Genomic DNA, 24,241 nt, shown 5'->3' with positions numbered 1-24,241 from the left:
AACAGCCTGTTTACATTTTTAACAGAACCATCAAGCCATTATTTTGTATATGCATTTTCCTTTAAGAAGAATTTTCTTTCTCCATTTTTATTTGATGCTGCATTATTTGTGACATGTGCTGTCAAATTTAGTCGAAATTAGCAAATTTTCAAAAAAATAGTTGTTCATATTTTGACATTCTCTATTAAAACATAGAACAATGCATGAGTTGGTGGAATATAACAAAATATGACAGAACTACACCTGTTTGAAGTTGAAAGAGTCAGCAAAGTTAAATTACCAGAAAAATCCCCACATCCATACATTAAATTACCACATCAATACCTTAAAATCACTGATAAAACTATAAGATTTAGCACACACAAAGCAAAAACATCATCAATATATGTTAAACTTTTTTTTCTTGTGATCTAATATAATGTTACACATCAGATACTTTTACCCAACAGTTAACCAAACATTTACTTAAGACATAACAGATTATAGATCCTACCTGCGTGAATTCTTATCAAAGCAGATATTTGTAAAACTTCAATTTTGTGTAGATGCCTATATATCCGGGTCGCGCACTCGCGTGTCTGTGTGCACGCGCTTCAGATGTCAGTCAGTCAGCGTGAGGAGATCGCTTTTGAGTCTTGTCGCTCTTAATAACTCTTTAACATTAAACAGGTAGCGAACTTTATCTCTCTTAATGACTCTTTTAACATCAAGCAAGTCCTGCAGTCTATTTTCTAAGTCATGCATAAAAGCGAAACCAAAATGAATTGAGACGCATCTTTGCATTAGATTAGGCATTAGGAGGACGGGAACGTTACACCTCAGACGTATAAATATAGATCATTTCAGATGTCCAACGAGCATTTAGAGCATTGGATTTGCTAGACGATTTGGTTAAAGGCGGAGTCCACGATGTTTGTAAAACGCTTTGGAAAAGAAGACGGGCCGACTACCAAAACACACATATATCCAATCAAATCAAATCAAATGCCGGGTTGCGTATTTGTGGGGCGGGTCTATCAACAGAAGGTCCCGATTCTATTGGGCTAGGGGCGTGTTTGTTCAGGTGATTTCAAATGTCAACATTGGCTTTCAAACATCATAGACTCCGCCTTTAATGTTCTTATTTCTATGAAAACCTTTAAATCATTTAGACAGGATCCCATTTGTCTGCGTCTCTGTTCATTCAACTATGGGCTGGACCAAGGGTCAAACAGAAATTGCGCGTTGCGTTAATCGGCGTTAATAAAATTAGTTGCGTTAAAATTAATTTGCGTTAACGCGTTATTAACGCGTTAATTTTGACAGCCCTAGTAATATTATACATTATTTTTCAAATCCTGTGTTGAATCAATAACATTTAGGTAACATTTTGTATTACCAACTTCATTTTTTTTACATAATGAAAATCAGGTTGAAATAACAAATGCTTTGTGAATAGTGTTTACCAAATCTGCCTGCTTTTAAGTTTGGATAAAGGTAATATATATATGAAGAGCTGAGATGCAGTTTTCTTGTAAACAAGTTTTTTTTGTATCAGGCTCTGAATTGATTCTGCCAAGGAACCAGTATTTTTTAATAGCCTGAGGCTGAGATTAAGCGGATTTATAGCAAAAGTATTTGTAACGTGGTTGCTTTAAAGAAAGCGAAGGAGAGTAGAATCCATGTGCAAGGACCTCTTGGCCCAGCCAGGGCAGTCCAGAGGACAGAAGAGGTCCTGGGTCATGTGGCCAGGATGGTCCAGGGTCAAGGGGCAGGCGTGGTCCTGGGTCATGGGGCAGGCTTGGACCTGGGTCATGGGGCAGACGTGGAACTGGGTCATGGGGCAGGCTAGGACTTGGGTCATGGGGCAGACGTGGAACTGGGTCATGGGGCAGACGTGGAACTGGGTCCTGGGGCAGACGTGGAACTGGATCATGGGGCAGACGTGGAACTGGATCATGGGGCAGACGTGGAACTGGATCATGGGGCAGACGTGGAACTGGATCATGGGGCAGACGTGGAACTGGATCATGGGGCAGACGGGGCAGACGTGGAACTGGATCATGGGGCAGACGTGGAACTGGATCATGGGGCAGATGTGGAACTGGATCATGGGGCAGACGTGGAACTGGATCATGTAGAAGACGTGGAACTGGATCATGGGGCAGACGTGGAACTGGATCATGGGGCAGACGTGGAACTGGATCATGGGGCAGACGTGGAACTGGAACATGGGGCAGACGTGGAACTGGATCATGGGGCAGACGTGGAACTGGATCATGGGGCAGACGTGGAACTGGATCATGGGTCATGGGGCAGACGTGGAATGGGGCAGACGTGGAACTGGGTCATGGGGCAAACGTGGAACTGGGTCATGGGGCAGACGTGGAACTGGGTCATGGGGCAAACGTGGAACTGGATCATGGGGCAGGAATGGACCAGGGTCGTGAGGCAGGCTGGGATCTGGGTACACCTCGGCCTCCTCCTCGGTGTCCTCTGCCTCCCTCCTGTGTCCGGGTACTACCCCCCAAAAAAAACTTAGGGAAGCTTCCGCTGACCAGGGTGGTGAGGGAGGTGCTTTAGACCCTTCAACTGGAACATGACTTGTTGGTGAATCAGGTGAATCAGGTAAACCAGATAAAGCCGGTGAATCAGGTGAACCAGACGAAGCAGGTTAATCAGGTGAATCAGGTGAACCAGACGACTCAGGTGAATCAGGCGATTCAGGTGAACCCGACGAATCAGGCGACTCAGTATGCGGCAGTCCTGTGGGCGAAAATGCCTTGTTGATGCTAGAGGTTCAGAGGAGAATGGGCCGACTGATTCAAGCTGATAGAAGAGCAACCGAGAAGTTACAACCGAGGTATGCAGCAAAGCATTTGTGAAGCAACAACACGCACAACCTTAAGGCGGATGGGCTACAACAGCAGAAGACCCCACCGGGTTCCAGTCATCTCCACTACAAATAAAAAAAAGAGGCTACAATTTGCACAAGCTCACCAAAATTGGACAGTTGAAGACTGTAAAAATGTTGCCTAGTCTGACGAGTCTCGATTTCTGTTGAGACATTCAGATGGTAGAGTCAGAATTTGGCGTAAACAAAATGAGAAAATGGATCCATCATGCCTTGTTAACACTGTGCAGGCTGGTGGTGTTGGTGTTATGGTCTGGGGGATGTTTTCTTGGCACACTTTAGGCCCCTTAGTGCCAATTGGGCATCGTTTAAATGCCACCGCCTACCTGAGCATTGTTTCTGACCATGTCCATCATGACCACCATGTACCCATCCTCTGATGGCTACTTCCAGCAGGAGAATGCACCATGTCACAAACCTGGAATCATTTCAAATTGGTTTCTTGTACATGACAATGAGTTCACTGTACTAAAATGGCCCCCACAGTCACCAGATCTCAACCCAATAGAGCATATTTAGGAGGTGGTGGAACGGGAGCTTCGTGTCCTGGATGTGCATCCCACAAATCTCCATCAACTGCAAGATGCTATCATCTCAATATGGGCCAACATTTCTAAAGAATGCTTTCAGCACCTTGTTGAATCAATGCCAATGCCAGAAGGTAGTTCTGAAGGTGAAAGGGGCTCAAACACAGTATTAGTTTGGTGTTCCTAATAATCCTTTGGGTGAGTGTATATTTTATCTTTATGCAATGAGCAGGATGACCATTGTTGTACAAACTGTCTCTCTCTCTCTCTTGCTCTCACTCTCTCTCTCTGCATTAATGTCTGCTGTGAGGAGATAATGAAGAATTATTGGTTATATGGCCACGAAAGTCATGTTTGCTTTATTTTTAATTACCTGTCAGTCCCCACCAGCTGTAAGCTTAACAAATGTCATCGATCTGCAAAAGCATTTAGGCAAGAGACGATTTGGCTGGCTCATCTAGATATTAATGGCAAAACATATTTTCTCTTTATAGCATATTGCACTGTGGTGTCTTGAGAACATGTAAAAGACACATCGCTCGATCCATCCAGAAACGCAGAAAGATGTTCTTTAGAGAAGATCCACCTTAAAATCAACATAATGTTTCCAAGCACAATTAATCTGGGAGCTCATTTCCCTCACCGAAATAAGGCTGAATCCTTCACTCCTTGCAAACTCCTTCAAGCCTTAAATTTGTCTTTTGGGGCAGGTTGAAACAAAATGAAATGAGATTTTACTCACTTAACAAGTTCACTGTCTCCCAGCGTTAACTACAGAGCAGCAAGGGTCTGATTTTGAAAACTGTTGCACAAATTAATGTGGCCGTCATTTGATTTACATTGGTAAAAAATTACTAAAAAACACAATTGAATTTTAAGCAAAAAAATAATTTAAAAAATACAAACACTAAAGAGCTGATATGGATTTGTTTGGAACCATTTTTATTGCAGAAACTTCAAAATTGTGTCAATAATGTAAGTCACTTAATACTAACTCTTGTTAAAGGTGCCAAATAATGCATTGATACAATATGTTAAATTGTTTTCTGATATCTACACAGAAGGTATGTGAACATCAATAGTATAACTTCAGCCTAAATGTTAGCATATAGCATTAACTAGCATATAGCACTAACTCAGCAGTCATAACTTTGTTTTTTGCACTGCAATAACATTGTACTTAATTTAATGTTGAGGGCGTACATCTCAACTATGTCACAGTCAGTGTTATGTTGAGATTGGTCTGTTTTCCAGCGTACTTTTGCATGCACAAGGTTTACATAAGAAGGAGAAACAATCGTGATTGAGGCTCATGATTTGTCATTACCATGTACAGAACTCTGTTTATTTATCTATGTCTAGGTCAGTGGTTTCAAACTCCCGGGCCGCCGGCCATTTGCGGTCCTCCCTCCCTCTCTCTCTGGGGGTTGCGTCTGCTGTCAAAAATATTACATAATTCGGCCTGAAGAAGGATTTTTTATTTATCTAGTTTTATATTCGTTTGATTATTGATGTAAATGTTTAAGGGGCCGTTCACGACCAGTTTCACTGAAACACCCGGCCAGTTCCGGTAACCCCGGGCAACGAAATAAGGTGATACGGGCCTCAGGTGTGCTTAATAAGCATGGCGATTGGTGATTTAGAGAATAGGAGGCACATAAATAAGACATCTGGAGAACAGCAAAAGGGAAGTTTGATTCCGACCAACGCTGTGGGTGAGACGGAGTGATTGGCGTGTTTGGAGAGACGTATTAGTGTGGATATTGCAGACTGGGCGAAGTTAAAGCAGAGGATTGGGCTGGAGAATGACAGAGTTAAGTAGTAAAGCATTCCTTTTGAAGTATTTGTTGACATATGCTGCTTACCTTGAAGAGACTGTGTGTATTGGGAAGTCACCGGAAGTACATTGAGAAGAGGAAGGAACGGAGGATTTGTTGTACTATCGTCCTTGGATACACCAGATCTCGGGAAGAGAGAGGGAAGTATCAAGTATCAAGGAAACTGTAAGTTATGTTGCAATTGTTGTCTTGTCGGTGACATCTGTGCTAATACTCTGCCCCAGTATATCCCTTGTGTGTTCTATCAGTGCGTAAGTGGCCCCACCTGTGCCAGGCCCAACGTGCAGCAGCCTCAACCTGCACCTTCATCTGCCCACCTCGTCCGAAGTAGAGAGGTGTTGTATCTTTTCCTAAGCGTCCACTAGAGCATAATACTGATAAAGGGAATCTGTGTGTTTGTCAGCTGCCAGTCTGCAGGTCTGAGCCAAGGGCTCTGTGTAGCCGTGGGATTGTCCCACTACGAGTTGGAAGTCAACCTCAAAAGTGTTCCTTAGAAGTCTGTCCTAGTGAGGAAGACTAGATCTTCGCTGTGTGCATATACGTCCTCTTCAGCCGCCTGAGCCTCGAAGAGCTAAAGCCTGACAGTCCATCCATCTACGGGTCTGTGAGTTGCCTCCATTTCAGCCAAAGCTTAACATACTCACCTGTACGCCCAAAGCCAAGAGCCCAGTGTACCTCCCTGTATACTCACCTGTACGCCAAAAGCCAAGAGCCCAGTGTACCTCCCTGTATACACACCTGCACGCCACAAGCCCAGTGTACCTATCTGTATACTCACCTGTACGCCCAAAGCCAAGAGCCCAGTGTACCTCCCTGTATACACACCTGCACTCCACAAGCCCAGTGTACCTATCTGTATACTCACCTGTACGCCCAAAGCCAAGAGCCCAGTGTACCTATCTGTATACTCACCTGTACGCCCAAAGCCAAGAGCCCAGTGTACCTCCCTGTATACTCACCTGTACGCCCAAAGCCAAGAGCCCAGTGTACCTCCCTGTATACACACCTGCACGCCCAAAGCCAAGAGCCCAGTTTACCTCCCTGTATACTCATTTGTACGCCCAAAGCCAAGAGCCCAGTGTAACTCTTTGTATACTCACCTGTACACCTAAAGCCAAGAGCCCAGTGTACCTCCCTGTATACTCACCTGTACACCCAAAGTCAAGAGCCCAGTGTACCTCCCTGTATACTCACTTGTACGCCTAAAGCTAAGAGCCCAGTGTACCTCCCTGTATACACACCTGCACGCCCAAAGCCAAGAGCCCAGTGTACCTCCCTGTATACTCACCTGTACGCCCAAAGCCAAGAGCCCAGTGTACCTCCCTGTATACTCACCTGTACGCCCAAAGCCAAGAGCCCAGTTTACCTCCCTGTATACTCATTTGTACGCCCAAAGCTCAGAGCCCCGTGTACCTATCTCTATACTCACCTGTGCGCCCAAAGCCAAGAGCCCAGTGTACCTCCCTGTATACACACCTGTACGCCACAAGCCCAGTGTACCTATCTGTATACTTACCTGTACGCCAAAAGCCAAGAGCCCAGTGTACCTCCCTGTATACTCATGTGTACGCCCAGAGCCCCGTGTACCTATCTGTATAGTCACCTGTACGCCCAAAGCCAAGAGCTCAGTGTACCTCCCTGTATACACACCTGTACGCCACAAGCCCAGAGTCCAGTGTACCTACCTGATCCAGCTACCTGCATTCTGTCCCCCGAAGTCCTGGCAGAGAGGCGGTGAAGCAACACGAAGAGGGAGACAACGTTAAGGATATTCAACTCAATTCACGTGTGGAGGAAGAAAATAAGGACAGGATAAGAAGGCTTACCTGTGGTCCTCGTGTGAGTCAGGAGCCATCTAAGTCCCAGGACTTACCTTTTAATAATCCCCTTTCCCCTCCCTTTTAATATTTAAATAAAGATTGTTATATTTTACTTTGTTTCTTGTCTGTTTGGTCTTTGGGGCATTTTGGGACCTCCTCGAGGTGGAAACTGAGGGAGGGGCATGACTCACGTTAGAGGTGGTCCGCTCCGACCTGTGACAGATTCATAATCGTGAAAACAGATCTCTTGCTCTTGTGATTTTGTTAAATGATATCAGATGTTAAAATATAAAAACAAGATCTCATGCAAGTACTTTTTGAAATCATCTCTTGGGCATTTCTATTTAGTCTGGTGATATTTTCGACAGAATTTCCTGTTCATTTCTGACCCGCCACAACAGTAACAAAAGAAGTCAAATAAGAAATAAGCAGGAAGTTTTATTTCCAATCACATAAATTATGTTAACGAATAAATCAGACAATCCACTGGCAGTTTAGGGATAGCCTTGCAGTTGTGTTCTTGACAATTCTTAATTCCCATAGTTTTAAAAGCTGTAACGTTAGTAAATTTAAAAACATGTGACAGATCCTATTTTATTCAGGAATTTGAATCTCAAGGTTTGTATATTTACAGTACTGGCAGATGCTTTTTTCCAAAGCAAAGCATGTAATCTTCATTAGAGAGCATGTAAATAATTTATCTTTATGTGTGTTTTCTGGGAACAAAGCCCACTATATTTTGAGGTGTTAAAGCACTGCTTTGCCAATTCAGCTACAGGTTTTTACAACCAGAGTATGCACAATATTGTGGCATCTTGAAAAACTTGGAAAAGTTATAACAGCTGATACATTAACCCATTATATGATGGTAGACACATTAACATTCCTGCAGCGGTGGAATGTGACATCTATGGATGGTTTCATCAGACGCACACTTAAAGGCAGGGTGCACGATCTATGAAAGCCAATGTTGACATTTGAAATCACCTAAACAAACACGCCCCTACCCAATAGAATCTAAACCTTCTTTTGATAGACCCGCCCAACACGTTCACAACCAGGAGAACGATGTTGTTTAGTAGACACGCCCCTTACTGCTGATTGGCTACAAGTGTGTTTTGGTAAACAAGTGTTTTGCAAAAATCCAGGACCCCGCCTTTAAGCAGCTGACCCGAAGTTAACTTCCGGTTTGTATCTGTTTATCGGTCTGGCTATCGGCTAAACTGACCTCTGGAACAAATAAGAAAACACAATGTTTCAGTTTAAAGACGAGGGGAGAGGGCGAGCAAAGATCACTGCTGTGAAGAGAGGTTTGGCAGCCAGGCAAGAATCCATGAACTTGTAGCATTGTATACATTCATTTTACACATTAACGATAGCTTAGTTTGGTATACGCGTTAAAGCTTTTAATTCAAGTATTTGGATAGGTGTCATGGTCCTGTCTTCAAGTCACAGTTTTAAGTCATAGTGACAGGATCATGGCAGCCCAATGTTTTGTGTGAGAGCACTGGCTTTGTTTTTTCATTGCCATGTGCTTTCTGTCTCGTCTCCTGACCCCGCCCCCTTGTTTCCTCGTTAATTATCCCATCATTGTTTGATTCATGTCACCTGTTCCCCTCTTGATTTGCTCCCCATTTAATGCCCTTGTGTTTGCTGTCCTGTGCTCGATCGTCTGTTTTTCATGGAGTTTGTATTGTTCCTGTTTAAGTCCTAATATCCAATCCAGTCAAGTCTTGTTTAGTGTTTGCTCTTGTCTAGCTCAGTGTTTATAGTTTATTCTAGTCTTGCCTTGTTAGTGTTTTTGTATTATCTGTTATTGTTGTTTTACCCCCTCGTGGGTTTTTGTTTTCTTGTTTTAATTAAAGTCATCAGTGTTTTCTCCATCTCTGTCTGCGCTTGGGTTCTTTGCCAGCAAACCCTGACAGAACGATCGAGCCAGAACCGAACCCAGCAGACAGTTATCATGCGGCGAGCTCAGAACCCTGAATGGTGGAGTTCTATCACCGAGCAGACCCTTGCAGGCAATAGCCCATTTCCTCCCCAGAGAGAGCTCTCGCTGCAAGACTACGCCAAAGCTGTGGAGAGGAGCAAGGGTAATTATCCCGACTTCCTGGCCAGTGAGTACTTTGTGGCCGGGCTCAACAATCCTCCACCAGTTCCCGAGCGGGAGAGCCTGGTTTCCCTACCCTACTGGGAGATGGTGAGCCGTGTCGCCCAGAGGCAGCAGCCACGGGGCGAGAGGGGGCCACACCAGTCCAGGTCCGGGCCTCTGTCGTCTATCCCGGAGGGTCGCATCTGCGGGGTGCTGTTGCGAGAGGACCCAGCACTCATCGCATCAACCCCAGAGATCTCCTCTCCACCCGTATCTCTTCGAGGAAAACGAGAGAGGAGGATCTCTTGGGAGTCGGCATCTGCTGAGTCCTCCTCTGAGGCCGTTTCTCCTATGACCCCTTCGCCTGCAACAGCCTCTGCGCCACGCCCGAGGAGGAAGAAGAAGAGGAGAGGGTTATTGGGTTCTCAGCCTGATTCTTCGCCTCTTCAGCCGTCTGCGCAGCTGCAGCCTCTTCAGCCGTCTGCGCAGCTGCAGCCTATTCAGCCGTCTGCGCAGCTGCAGCCTCTTCAGCCGTCTGCGCAGCTGCAGCCTCTTCAACCGTCTGCGCAGCTGCAGCCTCTTCAGCCGTCTGCGCAGCTGCAGCCTCTTCAGCCGTCTGCGCAGCTGCAGCCTCTTCAGCCGTCTGCGCAGCTGCAGCCTCTTCAGCCGTCTGCGCAGCTGCAGCCTCTCAGCCGTCTGTGCAGCCCTCTATCCCGTCTCAGCTGCCGGTTGCAGCGCCCTCTATCCCGTCTCCGCTGCCGGATGCAGCGCCCTCTATCCCGTCTCCGCTGCCGGATGCAGCGCCCCCTGGGTCTACGTCACCTCTGTTCGTCCTCCCTGGAACTGTTCCTCTCGTGTCTTCCCCCAACCCCACTCCCAGGACTCCCACTAAGCCTTTCCGGACCTCCCGTTCTAAGCCCAGTCCTTCCCAGCCTGGACCATCCCCGATGAACTTTCTTGTTTCCCCACCCCCCCTCCCTTTAATGATGTTTTTGTTATGTCACCCCAACCCTGTTATTGTAAGTTGTTGTTTGCCATTGTGTTTGTGTATTATGTTTTATTGGTTTTTCTCTGTTTCCCAGTATGTCTTGTCTCGTGTCTAGTGTGTTCCCTTGGGGGACGCCACTAAGGGGAGGGTCCTGTCATGGTCCTGTCTTCAAGTCACAGTTTTAAGTCATAGTGACAGGATCATGGCAGCCCAATGTTTTGTGTGAGAGCACTGGCTTTGTTTTTTCATTGCCATGTGCTTTCTGTCTCGTCTCCTGACCCCGCCCCCTTGTTTCCTCGTTAATTATCCCATCATTGTTTGATTCATGTCACCTGTTCCCCTCTTGATTTGCTCCCCTATTTAATGCCCTTGTGTTTGCTGTCCTGTGCTCGATCGTCTGTTTTCATGGAGTTTGTATTGTTCCTGTTTAAGTCCTAATATCCAATCCAGTCAAGTCTTGTTTAGTGTTTGCTCTTGTCTAGCTCAGTGTTTATAGTTTATTCTAGTCTTGCCTTGTTAGTGTTTTTGTATTATCTGTTATTGTTGTTTTACACCCTCGAGGGTTTTTGTTTTCTTGTTTTAATTAAAGTCATCAGTGTTTTCTCCATCTCTGTCTGCGCTTGGGTTCTTTGCCAGCAAACCCTGACAATAGGACACAATAAAAGCAATATGAACATTATGCTATCAACCATGCACCCAACTGATATTAACAATATGTGAATTAAACACATGACTTTTGTGGTCTTGGCTTGCACAAAAAACCCTCATGGCTAGACATCCAAATATTGGACTGCATATATATTGAAGTGGACCCCAGATAGTGAGTCTGATTTGCATGTTGTGCAGACATACAGATGGTTGCTGTATAGACATGATCTGAAAGCTCTTCAAGTCTCTTAGAAATGTGAATTATCTTGAATCTATATCAAAACACTTTTTGACCAACAATATTGTCCTGAATATTGTCCCAGCTAGCATAACAGAGTTGTTTTAGTGAACAATTTCATATTGAACAATGTTGCAGATTAGTTTAAGAACACGTTCTCAGCATGCATTGCAGCATGAATAAATAATACAGTCAGTATAGGAATATTGTTTAGCTGTTTTATGACTTGCATTGTGTTGCAGTTATTTGTAAGTTATTATCAACAGACAGAATCTTGGCAAAAGCAGGCTTATCAGCACACATCATAAGAGATAACTGGCTCTTTTAGTCCATAATAACAGTCCCAAAACATGAGTGAAGATAAATGAGATCATTTCCATGACCTTTACATGCATTAGCAATATCATTCAAACACAAAGAGATAGAAAACTCTAATAACTGCTCAAGTGGTCGGATGTAAAGATCAATAGAAAGACTAAACTTTCTTGAGAGTGGAAACCGTATCGATCTGATATGAAATTTTTGACTCAGTGTTTGTCTGATGCTAAATTTACCCAAAGCTGTCAAACTTTTACTGACGTCAATATTCTCTATTCGTTGCAGTAACATATTTTCAACCCTGCAAACTAAGGGACAAACAATGGAGTAAACTATCAATTAACATAGCCTAAATTACAACCCAATGGGTTGGGTTAATCCCTTTTTGACCAAATGCTGGGTTGAAAATAACCCAAAAATTTTTTGAGTGTATATTTTAAGCACAGTGTTTTCATTGCCCACAAACATTTCTGAAGAGGTAAAAAAATCTTGAAAAATTTGACATGCACATTTGCTTAGCATCACTATAACATCCCAGAAACGATTAAAATATATTAAAGCATCTTTTTCTCACGCAAATCTTGAATTTACGTTTGGTGTGTGCGCATAATGTAGTGCATAATGCCTGCTGATCGTGTCCATGAGATTTGTGCAAACAAAATAATTTTATGCATGAAGGGCCCTCGTCTTGTTGCGGGGCCCCATGCAATTGCCAGTACTGCCTGTTGGATGGGCCAGCCCTGGGTCCACGCATATATTATACAAATATTTTATTGCTTTTAATATAATAACAAAGACTATACCATCTACAAGGTTTTGGATGATGCTTGATGAAACTCTTCGACAAGAACTTGATTGACAGGCGACCAGACAATTCATAACACTATAGTGCTCCTGTTCCTATTTGCATTTTTTTCTGACAGACAAATCACGGAGTAAAGTTAGAAACGCAAAGGCCATAGGTTGGATTCCAAGGGAACAAACATACTGATAAAATCAGCATACAGCTTGAATACACAGTAACTTGCTTTGGATGAAACTAACAGGCTGATGAGATCACAGCCACCAACTAGCTGTGATGTCATAAACAGCTTACAGCTAAAAAGTTTCCTGGAAAGAACTTTAGCTTTCAAACACATTTTGTCAAAATACACAAAATAATTATATAATTGAGTAAAGCAAGAATGGTATTCATTATGAATTTTGGTATAATTAGTAATCAATAATGAAAGGATATTAGGAACACCTGTTCAATTTCTCATTAATGCAATTATCTAATCAACCAATCACATGGCAGTTGCTTCAATGCATTTAGGTTACTGGGATTTTCACACACAACCATTTCTAGGGTTTACAAAGAATGGTGTGAAAAGGGAAAAACATGCAGTATGAGGCAGTCCTGTGGGCGAAAATGCCTTGTTGATGCTAGAAGAGAATGGGCCGACTCATTCAAGCTGATAGAAGAGCAATTTTGAATGAAATAACCACTCGTTACAACCGAGGTATGCAGCAAAGCATTCGTGAAGCCACAACACGCACAACCTTGAGGCGGATGGGCTACAATTTGCACAAGCTCCCCAAAATTGGACAGTTGAAGACTGGAAAAATGTTGCTTGGTCTGATGTGTCTCGATTTCTGTTGAGACATTCAAATGGGAGAGTCAGAATTTGGCGTAAACAGAATGATAACATGGATCCATCATGCTTTGTTACCACTGTGCAGGTGTAATGGTGTGGGGGATGTTTTCTTGGCACACTTTAGGCCCCCCTTAGTGCCAATTGGGAATTGTTTAAATGCCACGGCCTACCTGAGCATTGTTTCTGACCATGTCCATCCCTTTATGACCACCATGTACCCATACTCTGATAGCTACTTCCAGCAGGATAATGCACCATGTCACAAAGCTTGCATCCCACAAATCTCCATCAACTGCAAGATGCTATCCTATCAATATGGGCCAACATTTCTAAAGAATGCTTTCAGCACCTTGTTGAATCAATGCCACGTAGAATTAAAGCAGTTCTGAAGGCAAAAGGGGGTCAAACACAGTATAAGTATGGTGTTCCTAATAATACTTTAGGTGAGTGTATATGTATGTGTGTTATTTCTGACAAATCAGCAAAAGACCAAATCTGTAAACTTACCTACTGGACGAAAAGGATCATGCATATTTAACCAGACATCACGGTGTTGTTGTTTTAATGAGTTTGTTTGTCTCAGTGCTGTGTATAATTACAGCTAAATGACATTCAACAGCAGTCACCACATTATAATGGCAAACACGTAGAAACCGTCACAGAGAATAAAATCTACATACATTTCATGGGGGAAATAAAACAAAATCTCAGTGAGATCGACGTATGGCAATGCAGAATAAGAAATGCAATAACAGACGATTAATTCTGTCAAACTCAATATCAATACATTTATGCTTCCACCACAACCAATAGACAATCACAGTTTATACAGCTGAGGTTTACAAGTTCAAACATGCACATATAAATAAACGATAAATGTAGGTCTCAGAGGATATTTTAGTTTGTTCAAGTTGGTTTCGATATTGGATCGCTGTGCCAAGCATGCAAATGCTTCCTCATCTTTCAAAGAGACGCAAGCAATCCCTCTTTACTCTTTTGGGAGCGTTCACATTTATTTGCACTATCCCAAGAGTCTCTCAGTCAGAGTAAGCGGCACCTTATTATGACATCCCAACAAAGAGACATCCCAAAATGTTATTCAGCGCTCTGACACTTGACACATCGTTTCCATTATGTTTTCTAAAGAGACCTGGAGTAGAAAGTAAGGACTCTGCCAAGCCAATGATCGAGCAAAGACAGTATAGTTTTGTTAAAAACAATTGCTCTCCAGGGACCGCTCTTCTTTTACTTGGGAAACAAATATCAGAAATGAAGATGCTGACAGCACACAGGTAATACAGCGTCACTCTTATGTCAGACCAAAACTCCTTTCCATGTCGAAAAATACCTAGGATCTGGCAAACTTAGTTGAAATATATATGCTTGCATATACAGTAAATGTTGTCAAAATACAGGTGTTGACAAAAATATTGGCACCCTTGGTAAATATGAGCAAAGAATGCTTGGTAAAATAAATCTCCTTTTGAGCTTTAATAAAAAAATCACAAAAATATGACATTTAATTGAAGTAAAACAATTGAAATGGTGGGGGGGGGTGTTCTCTTATACACACTGGACACAATTATTGACACTAGAATTAAAATAAATATTGGCTGAGTCCCAATTTGCATACTATCCGTCCTAAATAGTATGCAAAACTAGAATTAGTACGTCCCAAATCGTAGTATGTTGAAATGAGTATCCCAAAGATACCCGGATGGTCTACTATTCCCGGTTAGACTTCGAAGTGCAGATCAACGCACACTCTAACGGCTAATATTGCCCACAACCCATTGCATGCGGGAGGGAGGAGATGTAAACATGGCAGCCGGATGCAGCACCGGAGATGTGCCCTCAGCTTAAGTGTAAGAATTCAAATGTTTAACCCCTATTTAAAGTTATATTTTATTGTCTCGTAATATTCGGTTGATGTTGTGCCAAAAAAGTACCGTGGCTGTACAGTAATACAGTATCTGGCAAGTGTCTTTTTTTATGTATTGCTTTTTATGTTTCTGTCTTAGATTTTATTTTTCAAACTGTAAAAAAACGCCCAGGCTCCACAAACTGCAATAAAAACAAAGTGGCCAAACCTACCATCAGAAACGATAACAAAGTGTTCCAGCCAATAAACAACAAGAAGGATTTGGGGTGGGGGTTAGGCGCATTCATGAAAGCATGGAAGGGAGGGGGAGGAGTTAGCTATGCTCCATTTGTTTGAAAACAGTTCAAACATTAACAAAAAGTAACGTCACACAGATTCGCTTAGAGCGCCTTTAAGTATAAAATACATTAAACAATAGTTATACTATAAACTTTAAATATTTTTACTTTAAAATAAGTAGCTTTCGTTACACACATTGCACATGAACGTCAGAACCAGCCGCCTCACAAACGACCTGCGTTTGGTTCTACGACGACAGCCTGCTTCACTCCTCAACTTGGTAGAACACATCGTAAAATGTATTGTGGAAAAAAAAACGATGAGAAAAAAAGATGGGAATAGTAAATAAAATTATATTGGACATAAGTTATAAGAATTAATGAAATATTTTTAACATTCGTGGTGTGCGTAACTAGGCAACCACGTTTTCGTTCACGTTGCGTGACGTCATCGCAGTATGTCCCAGAACGGGCATACTCTTTTGCTACACACTCAAAAGTATGTACTTTTTCCTCACAAAGGTCGTAGTACAAGTAGGCGAATTGGGACTCAGCAATAGTTAAATATCTCTGTAGTAAATTCCCATTAATATTACCATTTTCTTAACACACAAAGGTGACTAGAAATATGGGCTGCAAACCGCCTACTTCCATACTATAGTAGGTGAAAAGCAGTACGCGAGGCAAGTAGTATGTGTGTCAACATGCTGGATGTAGTACGTCCGAATTAATTCATACTATATAACAATATAGTACCTACTGTTTTAACAGTTGATGTCACAGTATGCGATTTTGGATGCACCCATGATGTTGTTCAGTCCTCACTTCCAGTTTCACAAGAGAATAAATATTAAGCAACACAAAGACCAAATCCCATAATCATTCATCACAATGAGAAAAACCAAAGATGATAGTTCTGATGTTAGTGACTTGTAAATCTGAGTTGATTCAACAAAAAAATAAGGCAGCAAAGAATTTTTTCAGTGTAGATTTTGTTTTCACAGCTTTCTTTGCTCCATATTTACCAAGCGTGACAATATTTTTTCCACAACTGTATAAGGCTACTTTTCGGAATAGTGTTTGGGCTCTACCAGCAGAATCTGGACAATGTTATTAAAACCCTAAACTTTTAAAAGCGTCCAACAGTCAAAATTAGGGTCTAGTGACCCTTGCATACTTACATTTACATTTAGGCATTCAAAAGATTAGGCGACTTAAAAAAGGTTAGGAAACAATATAGCGATTTGTCATAGGGAGGCAATAATATAAAAAGTGCTTATTGTATTCCAAGACACAAGTTTTTAATATTTCAAAACAATAAATGTTGAGAGAGAAAGAGAGAGAGTTAGTGTGAGAAGAGATAGAAATGCAGTCAATAATATCTATGTCAAGTATTTTTGGAAAAGATGGGGTTTTAATTGTTTTTTGAATGTTGCAAGAGATGTGGCAGTGAGAAGTGAAGGAAAATGTGCAGCAACGTGATTCAGTGCCTCTTTGTGAAGGTAACACAAGGTGCCGCTCATTGGCTAAATGTAAGGTACTGGATGTTCTGCTGTTATGTTGTGCTGCTGAATGATCTCAGCTTCAGTGTGGATAGCGAGGAGCTCCTTAATCTCTGTTTTAGTCAAATTTGCAGACATTTATTGTCATGAATGTTAATCTGCATTTAATTCCTAAAGAGCTGAACCATAACTTCTTGTTGCGATGACGCGCGTCTTCATTACGGCACGCCCCTTACGCCATTGTTTCTGTCTTTCTTCACACAAAGCTTTCCATAAATGCTACGGCGGGGTTACTAGGGGCCCTTTACGTAAGTGATCCCAGAACATTTACAGGAAGTGTTTGTGTTCACCCAGAAGCCTTCCTGCCAATTTTATCGGTAACGAAGTGCTGTGTGAATGGGGTTTATATATGAGTAGTAGTGACTTATACCTGACACGTGCTTCAATCAATAGCCAGTGGAGAGAGATGAAGAGCAGCGTTACACAAGCTCTTTTGGGCTCCTAGAAGATGAGCTAAGCTGCTGCGCTCTGAACCAAATTTATAAACAGGTTTACAAATGATCCGGATCAATATCGCTGAATCAGTTTCTCTATAAGTGTTTAAGTGTTTATTACAAAACAATATAACACATGAAATATCTTATTTTATAGGTTTTTAAACAACTAAACAAAAAATGAAAGAGTAATTAATTTTAGCAAGGAAAATATCATGACATCACATGACTGTGAAAGAGGTTAAGATGAAGTATGGACACTATAGCTGAAACACACTAACTGGATTTAATTCCCTCCCCATTCCACACACAAAGGTACGTTTCTTATTTTAGCTTGAAAAGGACCAGAAAACGTTATTAAATTCTGGTTGAGGGTTTATATGGTTTGTTATAGTCTGAAAATCTTGTTGTTACATTGCAGAGAGAGAGAGAGAGAGAGAGAGAGAGAGAGAGAGAGAGAGAGAGAGAGAGAGAGAGAGAGAGAGAGAGAGAGAGAGAGACTCATTCATTCAAAGGAAATCAAGCGTTGCCAGCAATTCAAACATCAAAGCAGGAAGATGCTGGAGGTTCTTTTCTGTAAATAAAAAACCTTTATGACAGCATGTGAGCTTTTCCTCTGATATATTTGATTAATAAACCCAATTACATGATGTTTGCATAACCGTACCCCAATTCTGTGAGCACAACTCCTGGATGAATGACACAAGCTGTTGCTTATACTGTATGCCCCGAACTACAAAATACATTGAAATGTGGAAATAGGACATTGACTTTACACATATACACAGAATTACTGTTTAAAAATAACAAACATTGACAAGAATTCACGAAAGCATAATAAGCATTACAACAAACTTGCTGAGCTCATTTTTACCTTAGCGTTTAAATTGTTTAAAAAAAACTTTCATTAATCAGATATTCGTTTAACATTTCAAATAACCGTATGCTCAATTATTTAAAAACAAAGATGTTTTGACAATCAGTTCAAAACAAGCAACATGATTTTAAACAATAAGGTATAATGATTTAATAAATGTTGCTTTTAAAATGTTACATTTTCATATTTTTATCCATTTACTTATTTATTTTATAAATAATGACAATAAATTGCTTCAAATTGAAAGATAATCTGTTACCAGAGTCTGTAAATGAAGAGTTTCGTTGCAAAACGAGATAACCACCGTTTTGTTCATTGTTCAGAAATCGCGTTTTTTGGTTCTGCATTCCAATTCATTTCAATGCAACTGCAGTTGGTTTGTTTTGATTTAAACATTCAAAACTTAAAAAATACAGCTAAGTAGCACCATAAAACAAAATAATAACATGATAACATAATAATAAACATGTTTTGACAAAAATGTTAAAAAAAATGGATATATCTCGTTTTGCAACGAAACTCTTCAAATATTAACAAATATTTTATCATCAGAGTGCAGCATTTTATTTGGACCCTCCAATAACCTCATCCACAATCATCATTGCTTTTCTTGTCTTGTGTAATTAAATAAAACGAAAAAAAAAAAATACAAGGGTCAATCATTTTTTTACAGTTGGGTTAAAAATTATTTAATATTAACAGCGTTTTTGGGATTTTTAAATTAACTCAAAAAAAAAAAAAACTTGGATTTCTAAATAGAAGATGCGCAGAACATTTTATTCATGTCATTTCATTCATATAGGTTACACTCATTTACTTCACATACATATTTTTATTGCTTTAATGGGTTTATAATGTATAGCGCTGTTCCAGCAAACACGTGGTTGTGTCTGCCCGAATATTTTTTTCTGTTAATCAGATCATTTCATTATTCATTTTAAAGCCATTATGCATGCCTTTCCAAATAACATATTAAGCTTCGGGCACATCACTATTTTAAACCATTCCCTTCAACTATCTGACTCCATTTTGTTGTGTGATGCTAGTTTTCATGAGAAATGACTTGGGTTTTCACACGCAGGGTCTATGTAAAAACTATTTGCAATGTCTGCACTGTATTGTAAATTACTCTGGCGTCTTCTACACCAGATTTTAATTAATCACATTTAATAGAAAGGTAAGGTAAGAATGTACCTGTCTGATGACATTATCATAATACTTGGATACTGTATTAGTATTGTTCTTGTCTTCTATACAGTATATGCAGTATAGTTAATCATTTCGAGTTGCCTTCACATCACACATTATTCTGTATTAAGACACTTTTGTTGTTGTTTATGTTAAGCAAGTCTCTTTTTTAACTAGCGGCTTACATTACTTTCTTAAGAAAGAAAATTAAATATGTGTAAAGTTTGTTCAGTTGTGTTGATGACACTTTAAGTCTTTGCGAAGCTACACAACCTACAGTCTCTGTAACTGTACAGTTGAAATGTTGAAAGATATTCAGAGTATTATTGTATATATGTCCCAGTCTGTGAAAACCCAGCCAAGTCATTTTTTGTAATTTACTGTTGTTGTTTTTTTTATACATAAAATCATCCTACACTCTCAGAAAACAATGGTACAAAAGTTGTCATGTTTTAAATAGTACCCTTTTGTACATAAATTGTTTTTTTTTTCAGTACTGGTAGCAGATGTATCTGTACCTAATTAGTCCCAGTCCTTGTTTTTTGAGAGTTTACATAATGTAAAGATCATTATGTGAAAATACAATCTTGATATCTTTAATATTGCCCGAGTAAGATCATGTCAAAGATTGAAATCAATTAGGGAAATCAACCTTTGATGCTCCTCATCTCATCTATAGATTATGAGACTTTAGTCTGGATTTCACAGATGGGGTCACATATTAGTAACAGGAACACTGTTTTGGCCTACTTACGTTTTAGTAATGGGGCTGAGCATACAGTATACACAAGACAAAAAAGTGTTGAAAATCGGTGACATGACAGAAACAGTCTTTGATGCGGTTTGCTGTTAACCACAGAAATGTTAAATGCCTGGAGATTTGAGCTTTCATGCTGTAAATTTCATCATCTTCTGTAACAGGTCTTTAATGACAGTACAGGTGAAGATCAAAGCTCTATCAAAATACCCGGAGGCTTGGACACTTGCTCGCTCTTACAAGTGTGGATGTTATGGAGCCATTTCCTTCCTATCCAGATTCATTAGAGAAGGATATTTTCACACCAGTGAAGGGTCTGGATCTGTGAAGAGCGAGGTAAGTTCTTACACTTTTCACACTGTCTAACATGAGCACCCGACATCACAATGGTATAAATGAAGAGTTTCGTTGCAAAACGAGATAAATCCATTTTTTTACATTTTTCTCAAAACATGTCCATTATTATGCTATCATGTTATTATTTTGTTTTATGGTGCTACTTAGCTGTATATTTATGAAAGTTTAAATCAAAACAAACAAACTGCAGTTGAATTGAAATTAATTGGAATGCACAACCAAAAAACAAGATTTCTGAACAATTAAAAGAATGGTGGTTATCTCGTTTTGCAACGAAACTCTTCAAGTCTCATTTATACCCACCCCACTGAAAGTAATAAATAAAACCATTAACTTCTCTTTGCAAATGAACATTTTTAACACTACAAAAATACGTCATCCCTGCATCACTCTAACAATACACAAAGCATGAAAATTACATTTTGATAAATGGAAACTAAAATTCCATGATATTCCATGACATATTCAAAAAATATACATTTCTCTGACTTACAATGTCTGTAATAGATCTTTTAAAATTCCAAGCTATTCTATGAATTCTATGACCCGTGAGAACCCTGAAATCCAGAAAAGCCACTACACTGCCAACATTCAACTGAAAGAAAAAAAATACTACATCCATTAACAGAAGGAATAAAGTCACTCTGAAATCCTCATTGCACTGGTCTGTATTCTGAATACCAGCATAGACTTCATCCACAGAGGTCACGATTCATCAAATGCTGCTCATTTCTCTCATTCAGCCGCTCTAGAAACACTTTAAACACATGACAGAAAGCCAGAGCGTTGGAGATAATGACGGCCCCTGAGACGCCAGTCCACAATTCAACAAAATAACTCTGAAGTGCATCCTATTAAACAGAGGCGAGAATTACATACACTCAATGCTGAAGAGTGAAAGTCATGCTGTGAAGATATGTTACATTTTTATTCCATGTATTTTTCATTATGTGTCTTCAAAACACACTTCAGGCCAACAGTATATGGAAAAGCATTTAAATTTGCCATTTTTGACAATCCCCGATTTAATAAAGGCAAAATAGTAATATAAATAGTGCAGAATTATCAATTTTTTTAATTAATTTGATGTCATATTTAAATTTGATTTTAATCCCATTTTTGCAGTGTGGTCTCCGATTTTTGGACCCCACTGTATTTAATTAAATTATACCAAAGTATGACATCATCTGACACAAGCTTCATCTACCACAGATCATGAAGAAGTCTGAAATCATTAGCATTATACAGCATCATACTGTATACTAAAGGTTTCCTGGATTGCAGTGATGAAATCTTAATGCTCTCCTAAATAAAACGTTGATATCAGATCTTACATGTAAAGCAGTCCATTGAGTTAAATCTGCACTGAAAACCCTAATAAATTGACTCGTTCCCTCAATTAAATTAAATATTGGGTCTCCAAAAACTTATATATTCAAGTTCACTTAACTTGGTTGTCACATAGACTGAACTTAAATAGTTAATAGTTTTTGAGTTTTGAGTTTGTACAGTGTTAGGGTTAGGGTTATGTTTCATGAGAACACGCCTAAAGGAAAACTTAATAGTGCTTGTTGCATTTAAATTCTGCCCGTGACCGAATTTTGCTTGTTCATTTTCCCCATATTGTCTTTTATATAAGGGACATTCTTTTAAATTGCTTTTTGAGCACATCTCCTTCATTTTGTTATATTAGGTATGCAATTTGGTATCTGCTTTGCCTACCCATTCTCACCAAAAAGCGTACAAATGACACGCAGTGTGATTATCGTGCAATAGATACCCCAAATTTTGCGTGCATATGATACGCCAGTTCTTTCCATTTACTTATGTGGCGAATCGTTTCGTGTCATTTTATTTATTGTTTTCTCATTTGTTTTCTGTTTTTTTTCCCAATGTCGCTTGGGTTTAGGGTTAGAACAACTTTTTGTTATATAAAAATGACATTCTAACCCAAACCCCATCTCTAACCCCAACTCCAAGCGACCATGGCTTAAATATAGACAAAAACATGGAGAAACCTTAAATAACCTGCTTAAACAAATCTGAAATCTAACCCTAAACCCAAGCGAAAATGGTTTAAAAACAAATGAGAGAACAATAAATAAAACGGCACGAAACGATTCGCCATATAAGTGAATGGGAAGGACGGAAAAATGCGGAGATCCGTGAGAATGCCACAGAAAAATGAGCACAAAATTCTGTGACTATCCCACGGAACTTTGTGAGATCATGTTGCAATTGCACGATAATCAAACTGTACTGTAATGTCATTTGTACACATCTTGGTCAGAATGGGTAGGCTTTGCAGACCTGCTTGGTCACTCCAAACACCGTATTGTAAAAAATATGACAATCATCAAAATTTTACGACTTTATTCACGAAATATTACAACTTTATTCTCAAAATATTACAACTTTGTTTTATTTATTTATTACCTACTAGTTAAACTTGCATTATAATGACTTTAATCTTGAGATGTTTTTATTTTTTTTATTTTAGCTTGGCCCCAATCCTTATTGGTAACAAGGTGCAATGAAAGGTATTCGGCATTTGAATTTTTAAGTTTATTGTTTTTGTAAGTTAAATAAACAAAGATGGTTAAGAAATGGATCCAAAATGCTAAATTTGACTGATTTACATAAAGTACAATTCAGTGCACAGTAAAACATTCTTTGCTGCCTTCCATTTTTGTTTAATCAACTCAGCTTTGCAACTGTCATTACAAAGTCATTACAACTTAGTATTATTTATCTTGACAAGAGATGAGTTGATAGCAGATGATAGCAACTCACCTTTTGTCAAGATAAATAATAGTAAGCTAAAATTACCTGTAAATCTTAGTTGATGGCAGCAAATACATTTTTACAGTTTTTGAATTATTTCAGCTCTGAATGCTTATATGTGATGCTCTCATAAAGGCAAAGAGGCTTAAGAAATGGATGGATATCCCAACAACAGCCTATTAGCAAAGAAACAGAGTCAGCGTCCCAGAGCAATCAGAGGCCATCAGAGGACTGAACATATCAAATTCAGTATTAAGAAGCAGACAAGCTGAGATCAGATGAATCTCAGTAAGTGTCTGGAAACCACAAGCACTTTTTATATAAATGTCACTTTTAATTGCTTGGTAAAAATAACTACTGAATCTCTCACATGACCACCTATGGCACAATTCAGAATCTAGTAATCTAGTTTTAAGTCAGACTCACACTACAGGATTTGTAGCCTATTTTCTCCTCAATATTTCAGAATTTGAAAGAAATTCGAATCCAGAACCTTGATCAATTCCGATGTTTGGTTTAAGTTATCCAAACATTAAGTTAACCTATGGGTGCATTGTCCCTATCCTTCAGGTCTCCCGTGGATGACCGGATGTCATGGAGTTCATTGGCTCTGCGAATGCGGAAGAGGATGCGTTGCCACCTTTCTGACCCAAAAATGATGGCTATGGTCGGCCGGGCAGCCAGGGAGGTCGGGCTCGAGTGGTCTCCTTTACTGCTCGAAACTGGTCGAACGCCATCTCTGGCTGTGCCAGGTGGATATGTGGGACACTGAGAAGACCCACTTCCTGAATGCCCCCGTATCCCAGGCTGGCCTCTTTGGCCACATGGTCGAGAGCTTCGCTCTGCATTTCTCATTCGCCCAAGAGCAGACACATCCTGCCCCGGTGGAAAGCGGCTGCACCCCATTGTATGATGGCCGGAGTGCCTCAGCCGGCTCATCACCGCTGCAGCAGCAACCAGGGTCTAAACAGTGTCATTGAGCCAGGCATGGGAAGGCCTTCCAGCCGCCTGTGAAACCTGGTGGCAAACGCAAGGGGAAGTAGCGATGGGCTACCTAGAGATGGCGGCCAATGCTTTTCGGGATGTGGTGATCGCACCACTCCCTCCCCCAGAGGAGGGCCGG

At 40.4% G+C, this 24,241-nt stretch overlaps 1 protein-coding gene across 1 annotated transcript; it reads left to right on the top strand.

Moving 5' to 3' along the window:
• The first annotated feature begins 8,511 nt into the window (after positions 1 to 8,511).
• Positions 8,512 to 10,682, top strand: LOC141363635 (uncharacterized). Its single transcript, XM_073866488.1, has one exon. It carries the CDS (start codon positions 9,042 to 9,044, stop codon positions 10,119 to 10,121), a length of 1,080 nt encoding a protein of 359 aa, XP_073722589.1. The 5' UTR covers positions 8,512 to 9,041; the 3' UTR covers positions 10,122 to 10,682.
• The last annotated feature ends 13,559 nt before the right edge of the window (positions 10,683 to 24,241 follow it).

Source organism: Misgurnus anguillicaudatus, chromosome 4, assembly GCF_027580225.2.
Source record: "Misgurnus anguillicaudatus chromosome 4, ASM2758022v2, whole genome shotgun sequence".
NCBI classification, from domain to species: domain Eukaryota; kingdom Metazoa; phylum Chordata; class Actinopteri; order Cypriniformes; family Cobitidae; genus Misgurnus; species Misgurnus anguillicaudatus.
This window is presented reverse-complemented; position numbering and strand designations above follow the sequence as displayed.

What these genes read in the sequence shown, in the direction of transcription:
- LOC141363635 (XM_073866488.1), top strand. Translation starts at nt 9,042, where the DNA reads ATGCGGCGAGCTCAGAACCCTGAATGGTGGAGTTCTATCACCGAGCAG.